Source organism: Varanus komodoensis, unplaced genomic scaffold (genome assembly GCF_004798865.1).
Source record: "Varanus komodoensis strain SLA01 unplaced genomic scaffold, ASM479886v1 scaffold30, whole genome shotgun sequence".
NCBI classification, from domain to species: domain Eukaryota; kingdom Metazoa; phylum Chordata; class Lepidosauria; order Squamata; family Varanidae; genus Varanus; species Varanus komodoensis.
Window position 1 is genome coordinate 2085145 of NW_025335762.1, and position 18407 is coordinate 2103551.

The 18407-nt window shown below is 47.9% G+C and overlaps 1 protein-coding gene across 2 annotated transcripts in view; it reads right to left on the reverse strand.

The window, feature by feature from the left end:
* Window positions 1-3045: 3045 nt before the first annotated feature.
* Window positions 3046-18407, reverse strand: part of LETM2 (leucine zipper and EF-hand containing transmembrane protein 2) — a 15707-nt gene continuing 345 nt past the window's right edge. Inside the window, exons 1-11 of one of the 2 annotated variants that reach the window (XM_044437685.1) lie at window positions 18038-18276; window positions 17291-17370; window positions 15495-15933; window positions 12734-12877; window positions 11878-12015; window positions 10295-10498; window positions 8613-8732; window positions 8040-8150; window positions 7082-7162; window positions 6562-6636; window positions 3046-4505 (exon numbers count right to left, since the gene is read on the reverse strand). In XM_044437685.1, coding sequence (XP_044293620.1) covers window positions 4455-4505; window positions 6562-6636; window positions 7082-7162; window positions 8040-8150; window positions 8613-8732; window positions 10295-10498; window positions 11878-12015; window positions 12734-12877; window positions 15495-15933; window positions 17291-17370; window positions 18038-18040 — 1446 coding nt within the window. In that variant the 5' untranslated portion in view covers window positions 18041-18276 and the 3' untranslated portion in view covers window positions 3046-4454. Of the gene's footprint in view, window positions 4506-6561; window positions 6637-7081; window positions 7163-8039; window positions 8151-8612; window positions 8733-10294; window positions 10499-11877; window positions 12016-12733; window positions 12878-15494; window positions 15934-17290; window positions 17371-18037; window positions 18277-18407 lie in introns of those variants that run through there. The other variant, XM_044437684.1, reaches the window with a different exon arrangement.

The following is an 18407-nucleotide window of genomic DNA, read 5'->3' on the forward strand; positions in this document are numbered from 1 at the left end:
GGCTTTGGGGCCCTTTCCCAAGGTCTCTGCTCTCAAGAAGATTGCAGTTAGACTGTGGGAAAGAGACTACAAAAGGAGAGGGATAAGAAAAGAGATCAGAAAAGGAAAGATTTTAGGGGCACTATCAGCTGATAACATTTTGTGTGCACCTCGGTGCTAACTCTCCAAACCCACACCAACTATGGGTGACCAAATGACCGCTTTTGCAGATGATGGTCCTTTATTTGACAGTCTGACAGAGGACTGTCCTCTGTTCTGAAGGTGTCCTCTATTTGCAGGCCCATCCAGTCCACATCTGGTTTAAAGACAAAGCCAGAAAGTTGAGCTGGGTCTTGAAGTTGTCTGTCAACAGCACCTGCACAACAGACCAAGAAAGACACCAATAACACTGGCCTTCCACTCTAAGGTGAGATGTACTGCAGTTCAGTTAAAAATTATGACAGACCTTTCTAAAAGTGCCTAAATATATCAATTAGCATGTGCACAGTTAATGCGAATTAGCAGCTCCTTTCAGCCTTCTTTTGGGTGATGTATTTCCCATATGTGGGCACCTGGACTGGAATGACTAAGCTTTAAATGCTTGAGATTTAATTCTGTAGTGACTGAAAGACAAGAGCGGCGCAAGGTGGGATTTGGCAGGTTAACAAAGAAGCACCAAATCATTCCTTCTGTCTGGTCCCAAGTTCTGAACCATTGTGCTCTTTCCCCTGCATTATCAACATGCAGTTATCTAGCAAGGTAAAGATGCCCATTTTTCAAGTTTCTATCTCCAAAGATGGAGAAAGTTATATAGATAAGAATATTGTCTTGAAGAAAGGAAAAAGAGCAGACCAGAAACAAGGAAAACTATATGCATGAAAGGGGCCCTTTTGGCTTGGACCCTTTTATTTAGTGTTGCTTCATGAAAATTTGCCTAGTTCTATTAAATAAATGAAACAAACCATGTGCAAAAATGTTTTTCTTTGGCTTGGATGGTCCTTTGACAAATAATTTGATTGCATACAGAATTGCATCCAGTTTGTCTAAAGAGTACAACTAAGTACTGCTGCACTGGGCTGAGGTTTGGGTTCTTCACAAGATGCAGTTAACTGCAGGTTAAAATATTACTGAGAACACAGAGAGATAAAGTATAGATATGCTCTGCAGCTCCCTGGTCTGGTAATACAGTCAATGACCACTTGGAATCTCATGCAATAAATACTTAAGGACTGTTTAAGTAAGTCGTAAGTAAAGAGCCTTGCTAAAAGAGGCATGTTAAAGGGTTATTGAGAAAAACCAATCTAGGTAACTGTTCTGGCGTCCACTTTCACCAGATGACATGGAGCCTATTGGATTTCCAAAGCACCAGCACTTCATCCTGTCTTACAGATCTTCCACTGAGCAGGGTGCTGGACTGGGCGACCTCCAAGCCCCCTTGCCCTTTCATGTTCCCAACAGGCCTCAGGACCCGAGGGGAGCACTTGGAAGGCCAGGATCAAGACCGTTCCCACGCAGGTGATGCTGACCTTACAACTATGCGTGCCAAAAGCTTCAACACAGGAGAAAATGCTCCCCGAGTTAAGGTCGGAGGGCGCACTCAGCTTGCATGTCCGCACTTTCTCCCTTGCTCCCAGGATCTCAGGCCTGGGTGGCATGTTTGTTCCCATTTGCTGTCCGTGACACGCCAGTTTTTATACTAAAAAAGGTCTGACTCTTCCTGCCATTCTCAGGAGACAGGCGAGACTCTGCTGCCCCCTGGCGAGACGGAGCAGCAATGACTGTTGAAACAGGTTGCACACTCTCCGGTATTAAGTATTTAAAGAAGGCAGAAGGGGACGTCATTTCATGAGCCCCTTAAAAAATGTCTTTGTGGGCTGCTTGAAGGATATACAAATCTTTTAGGCCTGGTTTCACTCAGGTTTCGTTGCTAGGTTTGTTTTGTCCTGTTCCACATCCAATCACAATTACATGTTTAAAGCTTCATGAACATTCACGGAGAGTTTACATTCATACAGAGAGTTTCCAGCAACATGGGAGTACAGCCAGTTCTCCAATGCTTCCTGGGTACCTATGACCTTCCTTTCTGTACTCTGGGCAGTTCTTGTGTTCCCATGTGTGGAAGACCTCACAGAACAAGCAGGGATGTATCCAAACGCCAACTTGGAATGCACGGTGCACAGAGACACTGCTAAAAGTGCTAATTGAAAGTGCTAGCTCAGTAGACCTTGTAGAGCGTGGGTGAGAAACTCAGGACACGACTGTTGCTAGACTACATCATCCTGGTCAAGCGGTTATCCTAGATGGGACGCATGGGAGTTGTGGCCCAGCAACAGCGAGCTGAGCCCTTGTCCCTGCTAGAGAAGGTTCAAGTAGCTCAATTGCTGTGGTGGAGTGGCTAAGAACGTGGGACGGAGACTCCGGTGGTCTGGGTTCCAGTCCCTGCTCGGCCCTGGAGCCAACTGGGTGACTTTGGGCCAGTCAGACTTTCAGCCCAGCCTACCTCACAGGGCTGTGTTGTGGGAATGAGATTGAGAGCAGGCAGAAAAAGGTGTAAGCCGCTTTGAGTTTGTTCTAAGAAAAAAAGCAGGGTATAAATCTAATAAAATGGCAGCAGGTAAACATGAGCTGTCCAGGGAGTGGCACAGTCCGGCAGCTGCTAGCAGGTTTCTGCCTCACTCCCTCCCGCAGCCAGGCAGCTAGAACAGGAGAAGAAAATGCTGGACACCAGAACAAGATGGAAAGCGGGGGAAGGAGCTTTCCTAGAGGCATGTTTCAAAGCATGTCGTTCCTTCACACTGGCTGAAGTTTGCAGCGAATTACAGAAAGGAACTCCAGTGAAAAACATCAGCGTCAGGTGAGAGAAATTCTGCCTGCAGTCCTTCATAAGGGCAAACCACTGCTCATGATGTGCTACAGCCATCAAGTCCTGAACCTGGGTGTGCGAGCCAAACGGTTGTGCTTCTGCTACCCAAAGACCATGAAAGTCCCTTCTCAAAATGGGTCCCGGAGCTGCTAGCGATTCCAGACTTGACACACACACGTGGAAAACAAAACCAGGAGACGCAGTGGAGCGGCAACGCCGTTTATTGGGCGGGCCTGGTCCAAAGAAGGCCCTGCAGGGAGACGCTTCCGCTAGAAAGTCTGAACGGACGATTTGCAGCACGCCAGCTGCCCGTTTTCTAACCCAAGGACCGGCCTCCTGCCATACCCCCAAGCTCTGCAGAGTGGAGGCTGCAGCCACTGATCCAGAAGGGAAGCTTGGGCACTTACGGGCCAATTAGCTGCCCTCAGCCTATATAGCCAGGACTTCCTTAAATATAAAGAAAAAAGACAGACAGTATGCCCAGAGAGACGTGGGTTTTTTGTTTTGGAGTAGGGGGATCAGCAAAAGAGGCAAAATCTTTTGTTCTTTATCTCCTTTTGTACACCTAAAAGGCTAAGATTTCAGGGCAAAGCAAAAGCTATCAAAATAGTTGCTGTTTGCACATTTTTGGGTCCCCTTTTTGGGCACAAGCCCCAGGCTTGCCAGTGCTTAGCTAGAGGCTTGCTGTTCATTATGCCAGGAAAAAACACCCCGAATGGGCCTTTGAAACCCTGTGGCTTGAACCTTCACTTAATGCTGGCTGGACCCCGAAGTGGCCAACACGCCTTGGCACTGCAGCCCCACAGGGAAGCCTCCAAGCTCTTCCTGATTTGGGGAATGCAAGCCACCTGCCGCAGGTCCATGCACTAAGTTCAATTTCACTTCCCATTTAAGTGGACTTATGGCCAGGTCCTGCGGCACTGTTGCCACGCTGGCCCCTTGGGCAATGTGTGAAAAGCCGTGGAAAGTTGCCGCCTTTTCCCAGTTAGAGCAGCCAAGGCAAGAGAGCAGATTCTAGCAGCACTGCATGGAAAACGGGACGGCGCTCCGCAGGCATGCAGGAGGGGCTTCCAGTATGCTGCGACAGCTCCTGATCAAGCTGCTCTCCCCACGGTGGCTGCGACCTCCCCGCGACCTCCAGGTGGGAGTCCATCAATCCAGAAGTTACTTCCAAGGAAACACAGAAATCGGTCCATTCCAGGTCCAAGAAAGCGTCCACTGCCTAAAATCCTACAATGCGCCCTCTGCAGTGATCCAATCTCTTTTGTAAAAATAAGATAAAACTAATACTAATTCACTGCTTTACTAAAAGTTTAGGAAATACAAATCTGAATGTTCAACAATGTTGCTTGTCCTGTTTGTAGATTATGTACATATTTACATAAATAAGTTAATTACATTAGGTAGGATAAACGAAGAGGCTGGCATGACATGGACAGTGCTTTTTTGCCTGGCCTAGATGCAAGCGAAATCAGCCAGATCAGGGCAACGGGGCTGATGGGACGGGGGGCTGTGCGTACGAAGGAGCTGCCTTACAGAAACCGCCCATGTGCTGCTAGATGAGACACAGAGTCTTTCGTCCACAGCACCCCTGTCCTCCTTGGAAGAAGAGTCAGATACCGTTCGCACTGGCTTTAGTGCTGCGGGAAGCTTCTATTTTTGTCTGGAAAAGAGTAAGAGGCAAATATGAGTAACAAAGGAACTGCTGATGTACAGTTTTGGAATGCTCTGAGGAGCCATGCAACCCATCTCATCTCAACTGGCCTCGCTTTTAAGCACCTGTGCTCATCTACGCCAGCGTTCTTTCGAAGACCAGCCAAGGGACTGTAAGCCTAAGCTGGCTTTAGGCTGAGCCAGTCTTTGTAAGCTGAAAATGCATGTTTTATCTTGGAGGAGGAAGAGAGGCCAGCTTTCGAAGATGCCAAGAAACGGCATGTGTTGGCTCCATGCCTCTAGCTCCATTTTCAAGACCAGCCAACCAGTTTCCAGCCATCAGCTAACGAGCGCATCTCGGGAATCCCCCAGCCTGTGCACGCCCAGAACTGCAGCCATGGCCCAATCGTGTGGGCTGCCACAGTGAGGCAGAGACGCACCGGATGAAGTGCCATTTCCAGAACTGAGACAAGCCAGCCCTGGTTCTATGGTGCTGGCAACTCAACGCCTGGCTTCTGGCAGCAAACCCATTGGCTGCCAGCTGTTCCCCGAGAGGAAAGCAGCTTTCAGGGATCCAAGTGCCACTGTACCGTACAGAACGTAAAGCTGGGCCACTGCCTCCCCAGCAGCAATTGCTTTATAATAAATAGGGCAGGGGGCTGAAGCCTCCTGACGCCACTGGCAAAATATAGGACACCACTTCAACTGCGGAACTACAAGTTACCATTTGAGTTGCAACAAAAAGGGATCTGTAGAGGTCCTCTACTTTTAAGAACATTTGAGTTCCTATCGAACTTGAGGTGGAAAAGAGAGACAAGTCAACAAGCTTTTGGCCCATGCAGGAGCAAAGTTCTTGGAAAATGCGTGAGGAAAACAGTTTTAATTAAATGGAAACAGCAAGAGGAGAAAACTAAGGACCTTTTTTCAAGGACTGAGCAGATAAATGTTGCTGTTGTCGTTGCATTTATATCCTGCCTATTCCCAGTGATCGGCTCAACTCAAGCCATATGAACAAGGGCCCTGTCCAGACATCAAGCCAAACCATGGTTTGTGCTACCTGTAGTTCAAAACCCAAAGCATGGTTTAAGATGCCAATGGTGTGGGGACATTGTGAGTTACAGCAATCTTGCTGTTTCACTAACAACGAATTGTCTAGATTTTATGGCACGGGTTGGCACATATAGGTCTGGGTGGCAAAACTTTTGTCTGCCAACAAGTTTTGGTCATAAACTGTTACAGGCCTCAAAGTGCACATCCATCTTTTCTGACCCCCAATTTGTCTCTTCTAGAGTTCCAGGGGGATTCGCTGCCAAAACTGAAAGATAGCCACCTTCAGTAGTACAATGGGTTGAGGACTTAATGATGTTTTAATCTTTCAATGGGTGGTCACTGAAAATAGTCAACTAACGGACAAATATACAGAGGTTTGTTCGGCTTTTGTTGAAATCTATACATAATTACACCTAAGAACAGGAATATATTTTGCCACACATAAAATACATGGGGCTACACATGGCATTTGTATTTATTACAATAGGCAGAGACAAACCTTATCTAAGAAAGGCATAAAACATTTCATTTTGGTATATTGATAGAGAGTTTGCCTCTCAGGAACAGGAATGTGGCCATGTGACTCCAGAGGAGGGGGGGGAGTGCTCTCCAGACGTTCCAAGGCTGCCCACCCCCGGGGTCAGGTAGGACGTGCTTATTTGAAACAGTCAAGAAGACGCTTCTCTGCCACTGGGGAGCAAGACCAACCCGTGGCCCAGAATGTAGATGAAAATATTGTAGGCAGACACTCCTAAGTATAAAGGGCATTTTACGGAATAGTTCATTAAACTGTCCGTTGCCATCTTATGTTTCCTTCAGCATAGCAAAATGCATTATGTTCCACTTTTGGAAATTAATGTGCCAGTTTAGTCAGACATTTCAACAACTAATTAGTTAAAAGGCAGATGATCAACTAAAAGCCCCTTAATCAGTTTGCAGCCTTCCTTTTGTGGTTTCCATTTAAATCTGATTTATAAGCTGTGGTATAAGAAAGATTGCCTGGCAGTAAAACTCACCTCTCCTGCAGGAGGCTTGACTGATACCTCCGGAACTGGTAATTTCTCTGATGGCTGCAGTATAAATTCTTCACCCTTCAGGAGAGAGAGAGAAATGAAGCCACGAAAATGTGTTGGTCCATTCCTTGAACCGCAGGGTGGGTGGGCTATGGAGGCATCCAAGGAATGTTCTGACCAGTCCAGCCGTGTTTCCCAGAGGGAGAGAGACGCTGCAAGCCGGGATGGGACCGAAGGGCTGAATTCAAATTTGGAGCCGCTCCCAGCTGAATACCAATTGTGGTGGGGGAGTAAAGCCTTCTGGGGAACCCCAGGAGGGCAGGTCTGGCCTTTGGTGCCACACCTCCCGGCTTAAGGTATCTGCCAGGAGGTCCAGTTTGCCTCACTGCTGTTCATTCCCCTTCCCGGTGATGGAGTGGATTCAGTTGTTCATGGGCCAACATGCTTTCTAGCTCTCCGTGAGGCAAATTCTTTTAGAATTAGACTCTGAAGGGACCCCCATGCCTTCCATCTATGTCCTCACCTTCCTCTCCTGCACTTTGGGGGCAGGATCCAGCAAGGTCTCAGGGTCTTCCTCTATTTCAGCATCCTCACTCTTCAGAGGCTAAAGGAAGAACAAGGACCTGGGCGTTACTCTTCACCTCCCAGAAGCAACGGCACCTTCACCCAGGGAAAATGTTCAGCTTTTTAGCAGCGCTGATTTTGGCTTTTCAGGGACTGCTCTTTGTGGGCTTCAGATGTGCAAGTCAAGAGGGACTCCGGACTCATCACGCATCAGGTTGTGTTGCAGGTTAGTTGAACTTTACTGCCAGCAACGTCAGCAGGACCTGATAAGTCATGACTAAACTTGCCCTGCTAAGCTCAGCGTGAGCATTTGAGCAGCCAATTTACTCTGAATCGGACCCAGTGTGCTTTAACAGTGTTAAGTGTGTCATTAACAATACCCTCCATGTGTTACAACCAGGTTGGCAACATGGGCCGCACAGCATTCCAGGGTCTCCCTCGGGGCCTTGCCCCTTCTGGTGTTTAACTGAAGGATGAAATCCACTTTTAAAAGCCCTTCAGTGGCTACAAAAAAGCCCTTCAGTGCCTCACTGTGGTGCAGTGGTTAAGAGCACGGGACTGGGACTCAGACGATCTGGGTTCTAGTCCCCGCTCGGCCATGGAGCCCACTGGGTGACTCTGGGCCAGTCACAGACTCTCAGCCCAACCTACCTCACAGGGGTGTTGTTGTGGGGATAAGATGGAGGAGGAGAATGATGTAAGCTGCCGTGAGCCCTTTGTAGGAAAAAGGCAGGATATAAATTAATAAATTAAATTAAAATTAACAAAGCAGTTTCCCGGGCTCTGGTCTGACACCGGGGGAAGGACCAGCTCCAGCGTCAAGGTGGCTACGCCTATATGGAAGGAATGGGCCGTGCCGGATCTTATATAACGCCTGGAAGGTACGTTCGAAAGGAGATGCTGTAGGCACCACTCACCTCAGATGGAGCCACTGGAATCGGTTTGGGCTTCACCTCCGTCAAGTACAAGGCACGGGAAAGCAGCAGGAGGGAAGGCGGGACGTTTTCTTTCAGGTGCAGATCCAGCCACTGTGAAGCAGAGACAAAAGGACTTCAGTGCAGCCCACGGGGGAGCAAATTGACTTTTAGGGGGATCTGCAAGACCAAGTCATCCGGTCACCCCCTTGTTTAGGCAAGCATGCCTGCATGCCTGCTTTGCGGTCCAGATAAAGGCCTGGGTCTGGACCCCTGAAACTTGCCCATGTGGCTACCTTCTTATTTCTGTTCTAGCATCCAGGTTGTCCCACGAGAGCTGAAAATCCTCAACATCTCCCTGCTTATGTTTCCCTTGAGCGTGACTTGGGGACAGAATTCAAGGCCGACAGACACTCCTAGTGGAGTTGGCTCCCAGCAACCCCCTTCCAAGCCGAGGAGGCGGCGAACTTGTGTTTAAACCTCTCAGGCATCCCGCACACATTTCGGCAAGGAACTGGGCAGACTCCCGAGGAGGAGGGTTTTCCTCTTGGACCCAATTCCTGGTCGCAGACTTGCCTGATGGAGCTGCTCTTTCAGCTGTTCTTCCGAAAGGCCCAGGGACCTCATTCCTCTTGCCCTGCACGCACTCTGCAGCTCAGAGACGCTCAAGCCGTTAACACCTTCCTTGGCAATCATCTGCAGACGGGAAAATATGGTGCTGACACCTGTTTCTTTCACAAATCAAGTCACCACCCCGTTCTGCAAGAGAGACGCTTTGAAGGTACCACCTTTAAGGAAGAAGGACGCTAAAAGTGCAAAAGGAATGTTTCTAGCAGCATGGATGCTGAGCGCAACGTGGAAGAGAAATTCAGCATGGCCTTCCCTTCTGCCTGTAGCTTTCACACTGTGCAGAAATAACTTTCTTTTATTCAGTTCTCACATTTCCATCAATGCCTCAAAAAATGGACATGGACATTGCAAAAATAGGGACATTTTGGCACCGCACGTGTTTTCAATGGGCAGGAGACTGAACCACTGACAGTTCCCTGTCTGGTTATGAGCTCTAGTTTGAATCACCCAGCGCTCCAGGTTGGCTCAAAGAAAAATCAGCTGACGCTTACACAAGGCTTTAAGGTGCCATCCTATGGGGATGCCTGCAATCCTAATCCAGAGGCCCACAGGCCTCCTATGGGGGGGGGGTGAGGAGCACAGAGGTAAAGGTTCCTCTGATTTTGGCCTCGTGTGGTGCTTTGGAACAGGAAGGAAGGAGGCGAAGGAACTGCTGAGCTACATCATCTCATGGCTTCCCCAAAAGCCACTCCCTGAAGCCTCTCTTACGGCCTCAAAGGCGCAGCCCGTGCGGTTCCTTCCGGATCGACCACACACACAGATCCCCAGTGACAGGGTGCCGCGTTTTCCCGTCTCAGAGCTGAGAATACAAGAAACCAGGTGGCCACCTAGAGACCACCTGCCACGGGACTGCGCTGCCTGTAGCCACAGATGGTAAGGAAGAAAGCGTGCCTGTATTAGCGAACCAGTCTTGGGCGAACCTGGGACATCCCCAGTTAAGCAAGTGAAGAGTCCTTTGCAAATGACACTTGATCCTGCTGTAAAAAGATCTCGCCTTGGAATCGGATCCCTGAGCCCCCTGCAGCTGCCTCTCTGCCCGCCCTGCCTCCGGGTGCCACTGGCCAAGTGGCTCTGACCGGCCTGTGCTGGGTGGGTTGCCTGCAGGTCTCCTGTCACAAGCCTCGGCCCAGCATGAAAGGGGGCAGCAGCCTGGCCTACAGGTGTTAGGACAGAGCAACATACAGGCAAAACCCATGGCCCTCCACAGGCTTTTGGATCGCTAGGTCTGTCAGCACTAGCCAGTGCTGAGGGATAATAGGCGCTCAAGTCCAAAATCATCTGGAGGACCACAAATTCCCCCTATTCCCTGGTCTAGGCCACACTGCATTGTATATGGTGGCTGGGGAGGGCTGCTTGAAGACATCAGAATTCAATTCCGGTGAGCACAAGCAATGTTTGTTCGACTTAAGTATTTATCTCTGCCTAGTCGCCACAAGCTTTCAGACAGTGCCTCGTGGAGGTCAGCTGAAAGAATTCGGAGCCTACAGATGATAAAAACAAGACAGCACTAGCTCGGAGTCCTTTGTGTTCAAAGGCACTCTTTTGTGTTCACCGTCACGGAGAGAAAGGAATGCCAGAGGGCTGTGCACCGTGTTGAGACACGCAGCCGTGTGTGCTTGGGCTCTTACTTCGTCATCGGCTTTGATGGACCTGAGCTTCATCAGCAGCTGGAAGCGCAGGAGATTGTTTGTGCCGATGGGCTGCAGTTCCAGCAGCTTGCAGAGGACGACGAGCTGGGGCCGCTCCAAGTGCTCCAGGGTCAGCTCGTCTTCAAAGAGCTTGGAAAACTGCACTATCTCCTGGGTGCTGGGCTGCTGGCCACTATGCCGAACCTGCGCGAGGCAAGAAAGGCAGGGGCCCAGCATCAGCCTCCCATTCCAGCACCGCCCGTCCCCTCCCACACTCCCCCCACGAGCCAGAGAGGGCCAAGCCAACGGCCAGGCTCGAATGACAGGGTTCTCTTCCAGGGTGGATCGTCCTTGTGCCAGGCCACTTTTCAGACACCGAGTGAAGGCTGTCCTGCCCAGCTTTGCTTGGAACAGCAGCTGGCACCATGCCTTTCAGGGGCTTTTCCCTGCTGCTTTTATCTTGCCTTTTATGTTATTTCTTTATTGTGACTGCATTTAGTAGTTCCGTTGTGGGATGTGCTAGGGGCGTTCACCGCGAAAGGTGGGATGTAAACACCCATAAATAAATTCAGCTCATTTGAAATTGTCTTTCTACCAAGGTTTCAGCTGAGCGCAAACGTTTCGGCTACGGGAAACGCAGACTTGCACATTCTTTTTAAGTCTGAGGAGCTCCACATGCATGAAGCTACTTCCACAGCTGGAAGAAGCTGCATGGAGCGAGTGTGGGGCAGGACCGAAGCTCAGCGGTCAAACAAAAGCTTTGCGTGCAGAGCGCTCCAGGTTCCTTTCCTGTCAACTCAAGCGAAAAGGGTCACCAGCAGATGCTGGAAAAGATGTGCGCGTGAAGCCCAAGAAAGCCACTGCAGAGCCTCAGCTAGCAGCCTTTATCCTGCTTCCCTAGATCTGTGCTAGGCTAGACGAAGGTCCATCTAGCTGGACGTTCCGTTCACACAGCGGCCTACCCGCTTCCATCATTAATGCCCAAGCCACCCTCTGGCCCACGTTTTCCAGCAACGGGTGCATATCTGTGTCCCGTGTCTGATGCTGGAAGCAGTATGGAGCGATCAGCGCTAGCAGCCTTTTCCTTGATGATGGCGTGATGACCAGAACGCTGCACAGTAGTTCAAGGGTAACTGCACCCAGATTAATACAAAGGGGATGTGATCTTGGAAGCTTTCCTTTTCCAGTTATGCCCAACACCCGATTTTTACTTTTCCCAGCAGCTACAACTGCACTGGCGCTCTCCCTGAACGTCCTCCTCAACCCCGAGCGCTGCTTTTTGCTCAGGTGCTGCCAGCTCAGATGCCATCAGGGTATAATCAAGCTGGGAGGTTTTGCTCCAACATGGTTCATTTTACACTCCCTTACCCTGAACTGTCCTTGTCACTACAATGCCCATTCTCCCAGTTAGGTGAGATCCTTTTGACAAAGAAGATATATTTAATTTTGAAGAATTTTCCATTCGTACATAGAAAAATATGGTTCCCAGGCTGTCCCAAACACCTGCCTACACTGTTGAAAAAAGGGACTGAAATCTCTTCCTCAAGGAGATAGTAAAACTGCAGTGCTAAGATGGCTTGTACCTGTTGAACATAGGAAGAGAATCGCTTTGTGGCATCCCCGGTGCTGGCTTTGTTTCTTCGGGCCAGTTCTGCAATGGTCTCTTGCAAGAATTTGGCTAGTTCCAGTTTTGCACTCAGTTTCTTCCTTTGCTTTTCCTCCTTAATACAAACAGAAGCACGAACAGTTATTGGGTGTTCACAGTCCTCCTCAGTAATCTCTGTAACACCCTGAAAAGGCAGGCCAGCATTATCATCCCTTAAGCTGCAGCGGCTTTCTCCTTTCAGTAGTTAGGGTTATTGTTCATGGCTGCGGTTTCTTGGAAATCAGCTACTGAGGCAGAAGGTGATTCTGGGACATCCAAGAAGCATTCCTACGGGCCCTTATTTAGGTGAGTCCTACAGTCACCTGGGGGAACTGAAGCACAGGTCACCTTTCTGTTCTTTAAGTTGCCAGCAGCACCAGGCAAGTTCTCCTCTTATCTGCTTCTGCTTCATTCTGTTTTTTCATTATCCTTCTATCCCACCCTTCATCAAGGGAGCTCAGGCTCATCTGTGTAAGCCTTAGAAAATGCGGCCCAAAGTCTCTCAGAAAACTTAGCAATCATGTAGATTTAAAGCTGGGTTTCCCTAGTCTAACCCTAACCATAACCCTAGTCCAACACCTACATCACACTGACACCCCTACATCACAGCCTAACCACTACATCACACTGACTCAACCACACCTCCTTCCACAGTTTATGGAGACTAACTTTGCTGACCAACAACACTTGTGCCAGAGTGGAAGGCAGATGGTCTCTGACAGACTGGCACCGTGTCATGCCGTGCCACCTGGGCACAGCCAGACTCCAGAGCTAGGCAGGTTTTAAATACCGACCTTTTTAGATTCTGTTTCAAAGGTTGAAGGCAGCATCTCAGGGAACAGTTTGAGAAATACAGGTAACAGGAATTCCATGAAGGGCACGATGATGAACACCAAGAAGGGAACCAGCCGGAAGAGGTCTGCCGATGTTCTCATCAGCTGCCCAGGTAAGAGACACAAAGCAAAATGTTACGTCGCCTGCCTGCTCATTAAGATGGCCAAGGAAGACTTAAGGACCAAGCCCAGTGAGGAGAGGTGTCAACAAGCGCCAAGCCCTGACCGAAGTGATTTTTGTACTCAGAGAGGTTTAACATATTTTTAGCAAGCCGGTCAAACACTGCCGTTGAGACAGCTTTTCAGTCTCCTATATGGCTGCAAGGCTTTTAGCTAGCTCTCATTTTCTTGGATTCGTATTACGCAAAAACTCTGCTGATCTGATTTACATAACAAAGAAAGGTAGGGGGAAACTTTCAAATGCATTTATTTAAAGTTTACCACCCTTGGGTCTCCAGTGTGCCCATGTGAACACCTCTAGGCTCTTTGACTCTCCTGATTTTTATTCTCGTTCCTAAGGGGTTTCATAAAAAATATGCACATTTTAGTTGGACACTGGCATGCTGCATAGTCAAGAACCTGCCTTCCTAGTAACATCTTTTATTTAGGTTCTTCGGCAGGTTACTTTGCTTTTACATTTCCCAGTTTGCCTTTTGGAAATTGAGCATTTTGGCCATGGCAGTCCATGGCAGTCATTTTGTGAAGAGTTAAGTCCCAAAATAGCAGATGCTACAATCTCACAAAATTCCAGATGTTTCTGCTGGGGACACTTGGCTTAGCAAATTTAAGAAGAAAATGTTTAAGGCAAGTAGTCCATCACACAAGCGTAAGATTGCACAAAATCCAGAGAGTGTGGCAGGAAGAAAGCAAAGTCTTGGTTCCTGCAGGACTTAATGGGGAGAAGTAATTTATTTGTTTGTTTATGAAATTTGTATGCCGTCCAATTACCAATGTCTCCGGACAGCTAACAGCATAAATAAATTGACAACCCACTCTGGCTGCAAATACAATAATAAAATTCAATATTAAAACATATTAAAATATTGATTAAATAAAAAGGTCTTAAGCTGGCGCCGAAAAACATTTAATGACAGCGCCAGGCAGACCTCTCTGGGGAGCGCATTCCAGTTGGGGTACCACCGCAGAGAAGGCCCTCCTCTGGGTACTCTGTCTCCTAACTTCTTTCACAGATCGTTCCCGGAGGAGGGCTTCTGTTGCCGATCTCAGGGGGCAGGAGGGCAAATAGGAGAAAAAAGCGTTTCTTAAGGTATCCTGGTCCCAAGTCGTTTAGGGCTTTATAGGTAATAACCAGCACCTTGAATTGAGCCCAGACTTCAATGGGAAGCCAATGGAGCTGAGAGAGGACTGGGGTTATATGAAAATAACGCCCAGTCCCCGACAGCATCCTGGCAGCAGTATTTTGAACCATCTGAAGTATCCGGACTGTCTTCAGGGCAGCCCCACGTAAAGCGCATTACAGAAGCCCAACCTGGAAGTAACCAATGCGTGTGTTACTGTTGCTAGGCAATCCTCCTTCAGGTAGGGACGCAGCTGATAGATTAGCTGAAGTTGAAGGAAGGTGCTCCTCGCCACCACTGTCACTTGGGCTTCCAAGGACAGCTCCGGGTCAAGGAGCACTCCCAAGCTGCGGACCCTGTCCTTTAGAGGGAGTGCAACCCCATCCAGGGCAGGGCCCAAGTCACCTACCCAAGAGCTTGAATCGCCCACCAACAGAACCTCCATCTTATCTGGACTGAGGCTCAATTTATTGGTCCTCATCCAGCCCATCACCACGGACAGGCACCAGCTCAGCACAGCCACTGCCTGGCTGTACTGAATTGCAGCTGTGATGCCCACTTGGTACTTTTTGTACTACCAAAGTAATAAATTAGTGTTTTGTCAAAGCAAAGCTTCCCCCCCACCGCTTTGCGATTCCTGATTAGAGAATACACTGTTAGGTTCTCCACAAAGTGTCCTGTATAGCTAGGCAGCAAAAACCCAAGACCTTTACTTTATCATAAGGATGGGGAAAGCAAGAACAACATGGTTATAGGGTTGTTTAGTTCATTCAAGTTCCCCATCTCCTAAGTCAACGAGAAAGTTGATGCTACTATCTGAGCAGTCAGCTGTAACATTTCCCTTAATGCACTGGAGGACAGCCAGTTTCATGCAGAACACAAGAGTGACATGGCCAGGGATTTTCCATGGGAGGTGGTTGAGACCCCATCGGTGAGGGCGTTCAAGGATAGGCTGGACATGCACATGGTGGGCATATCATGAGCGGAGCCAGCTGGAGCCGGGGGTCAGACTAGATGGCCCGGGAGGCCCCTTCTGACTCGCTCTGTTTCTATGATTACTGCAAGAGGGAGGGATCTTGAATTTCAACAAGCAGAGTTGTGGAAAATATGATCTGGCATTATGCTCTGAAAACATCTTTGTGCCCTGATTAAGCAACTTTTGGAAAGCCTGCTCAACTAGATTATCTGAAGCAGCAAGGCAAGTCTTGTGTTCTAGACTACAGAACAAGAATAAGTCCCTTAAGTAGAAAAATAAACTGGGGAGTTTGAAGGTTGCGGCCTTCCTTCTTCAGAGAGAAGCAAAAGCAGACTTGTTTTGCTCCTCAAGCAGCAACCTGCTGCCAAAGAATCCCCATTCAGGAGCAAGAAACTGATCACTGCACGGCTTCCTGTGCTGAGCACTTCCTGAAGTTAGCAACGCTCACCCTTCGCCTTTCTCTCCTAGTGAGGACTTGCCCATGTAAGAGTCTCCACACCATCCTAGCAGCTACTTTGGTGTCGATCCAAAGCAAATGGAATCCATTGTAATAGTGTTTCAGTTCATCGACAATCTTCTGGCGCAATGATCTCTTGGGAGCTTCCGTGGCTTGGTCCACTGCAACTTTCGCCAGGTTGGTGTCTGCTTTCACAGCACTTTGGTTCGGCTGAGGTTTGTCCGGAACCTCTTGATGCTGGCAAGCCGACAGGTGGAGCAACCGCATCGGCTGCATGAGCAAGTGATGCAACCCAGTGCCCTGCTGCGCATTGCAGAATAGCTGCTGGCTCTCAAAGTCCTTCAAGTATGTTCGGTTAAGGTGGGAATCCACCAGCTGGAGAAATGCTGCTGACGGAGAGCAGCTGGAGTGCACAAGGAGATGAGGGCCCCTGGAGGAAAGGGGAAAGAGACTTAATCATGGCTGTGACAGAACATTCCAAGCACAGGCATTTTATTTATTTTCACATGCCTTGATAGCCAGCCAAAATCTTGTCATTGCTATGGACCTGGGGAGAGAATGTGGGCTTGCCTATAATGCTGTCCTGGGACTGTGAAGTACAGTGGTACCTCGGCTCACGAACGCCTCGTTCACAACCATATTGGGTTGCGAACAGAAATTTCTGAAAAAAATTGCCTCAGGGCACGAACTCCGCATTCGGTGATGATCGCACCCATCTCCCCCCCCCCCCCCGAGCACACCCACGATCGCACCCAACTCCCCCGTCCCCAAGCGTGCCCATGATCGCACCCATCTATGGCCGCGATCGCAATCGCGCTCATGCGGGGGGGTGGGGGATGACCGCAATCGTGCTTGGCGTGGGGAGGTGGAGAAGGCTGTATCTTTGTTGTTCTTTGTCACTTTGTTTCAAATTTTTGTGATTAAAAAAAAAAAATTAGTTACAGAACGGATTAACCTTATTAACATTGAACCTTATGGGGAAATTTGACTTGACCAATTTGGGTCACGACCAGGGTCGTGGAACAGATTAAGTTTGTGAGCCAAGGTACCATTGCACTTGGAAATAGCAAGATCTTTTGATACTCTGAGTACTTCTGAAGCCCTGTGCAACAGAACTCATTCTCCCAAGTTTCCCAGAGCCAAACTGCGCTTCACAGGTACTCAGAAGTAGCAAGACTTCTGATGGCTTCCAAGTACCTCTGGCTCCTAGCATGAGGTCAGACATGTGCCCCTTCAAGCACCAGTTGTGCTGGAGAAGAGTCCTGTCAGATCGAAAGGCAAATGAATGTATTAATCCTTGTCTGTTGCATTTAACATTCTTGCAACCCGCACCGTCTACTGGGTTGTACATTCAGTTTGGACTGCCAAGCACTCGTTATAATGCAGTTTCTCACTATGTTAATAATAAAAGCCTTGGGTGACTTTGAGAAATGATTTGTTATAGCAAACTGTACAACAGATATATTTATATATAATTTTTATAAAAAGGAAAACAATGAATACTATCATGAAGATGGTTGTTGCAGCAGTCCATAAACCCCAGCTATCAGCCAATGCATTGATTAATATTTCTTCTTTGGCTCTTTTACTACTAGTGTAACCATTTATATCAATCCAAGATAGAAGGTGATTTGGAACAGGTCAGTAATCAGGTAACAAATTCCAACCTATTGTCTAAACTCAGGTATTTCAGATAATGTAGAAGCCTAATTATTATGCATTTCTTTAACCTTCCAAGAGTTGAAATAGTATATACTATTATCCACAGAAATCAAACCATACCTTACCTGGATCTGGCTACTGCAAGAAGTATGTTACAGCTGTAGAAAGCCATGTTTATCTCAAGCCACTCTATTTGGTCTATGGCCTAATACAAAAGGGAAAAAATAACTGCCTTTATAAGAAGTGCTGTATTCAATTAACATGGCAACAAACTTTAAAAGAAAATCATTAAAGAAATACTTTTGGAATCTTCAGCTAGATATCACAACAGGCTTCCAAGCATCCTACTTGTCACAAACACAACTGTTACAAGAATACGCTGGATTAAAGGCCAGTCATACATTGCACAGCAGCAAAAAGGGATTTCCATATCCTGTTCATATTCTAGGGAGACTGCACCAACCCTGGTTCTCCTCTGTGGGTCACCCAGGTAGCCAGCCGCAGCTGAATCTGAAAATACATTTTGTATGCACACACTGACTTCATTTATTTAAAAAAATAGGGCACCTTTAAGGGAAACTGAAGATTTCTGTTAGAACTGATTTGCTGCAACAACCTCATGCTTATTTAATCCGTACCTGGCTGGCTGCTTTGGAGGAGTTCACAAGCAGACCAAAGGCTGGGGTTGGTGCCCATCATGCATTAATATGGGCTTCTCTTATACTAAGTCAGATCAGCAGTTCTTCAAGCCAGTATTCTCCATGCTGGCTGATCTTTGCAAGGCCTTTCATATCTTAACTATTCAATAATAATAATAATAATAATAATAATAAATGAACTTGCAACCTTTGGCATGAAAGGCATTTTCCTACCATTGAGCTATTCTTCCCTCTGCTGCTGGCAGGTCCCGGACATCCAGAGGCTCCATTTGGCTATAATTGCTAACCGATCTGATAACTTTGAACTTGTAACAACCCATTTTAAAACCCAGTTAACCTAAGAGTCTTGTAGGAGTAGGGAAAAACTTGAATTTATTCATGTAATGTATATAATAAAACCCATTGACCAAAAGTGATTTGGGTGGCTCACAATAACTATTAAAGCAGTGTATGGCAGGTATTTATTGCAGAAGCAACCCTGCTGCACCGCATAGGATTATGCAATCCATGCGCTGGAGCCTTGTATATGTACTATATGTGTAAAATATGTGTCTTGCATATGTACAATACTGTGTGTGTGTAT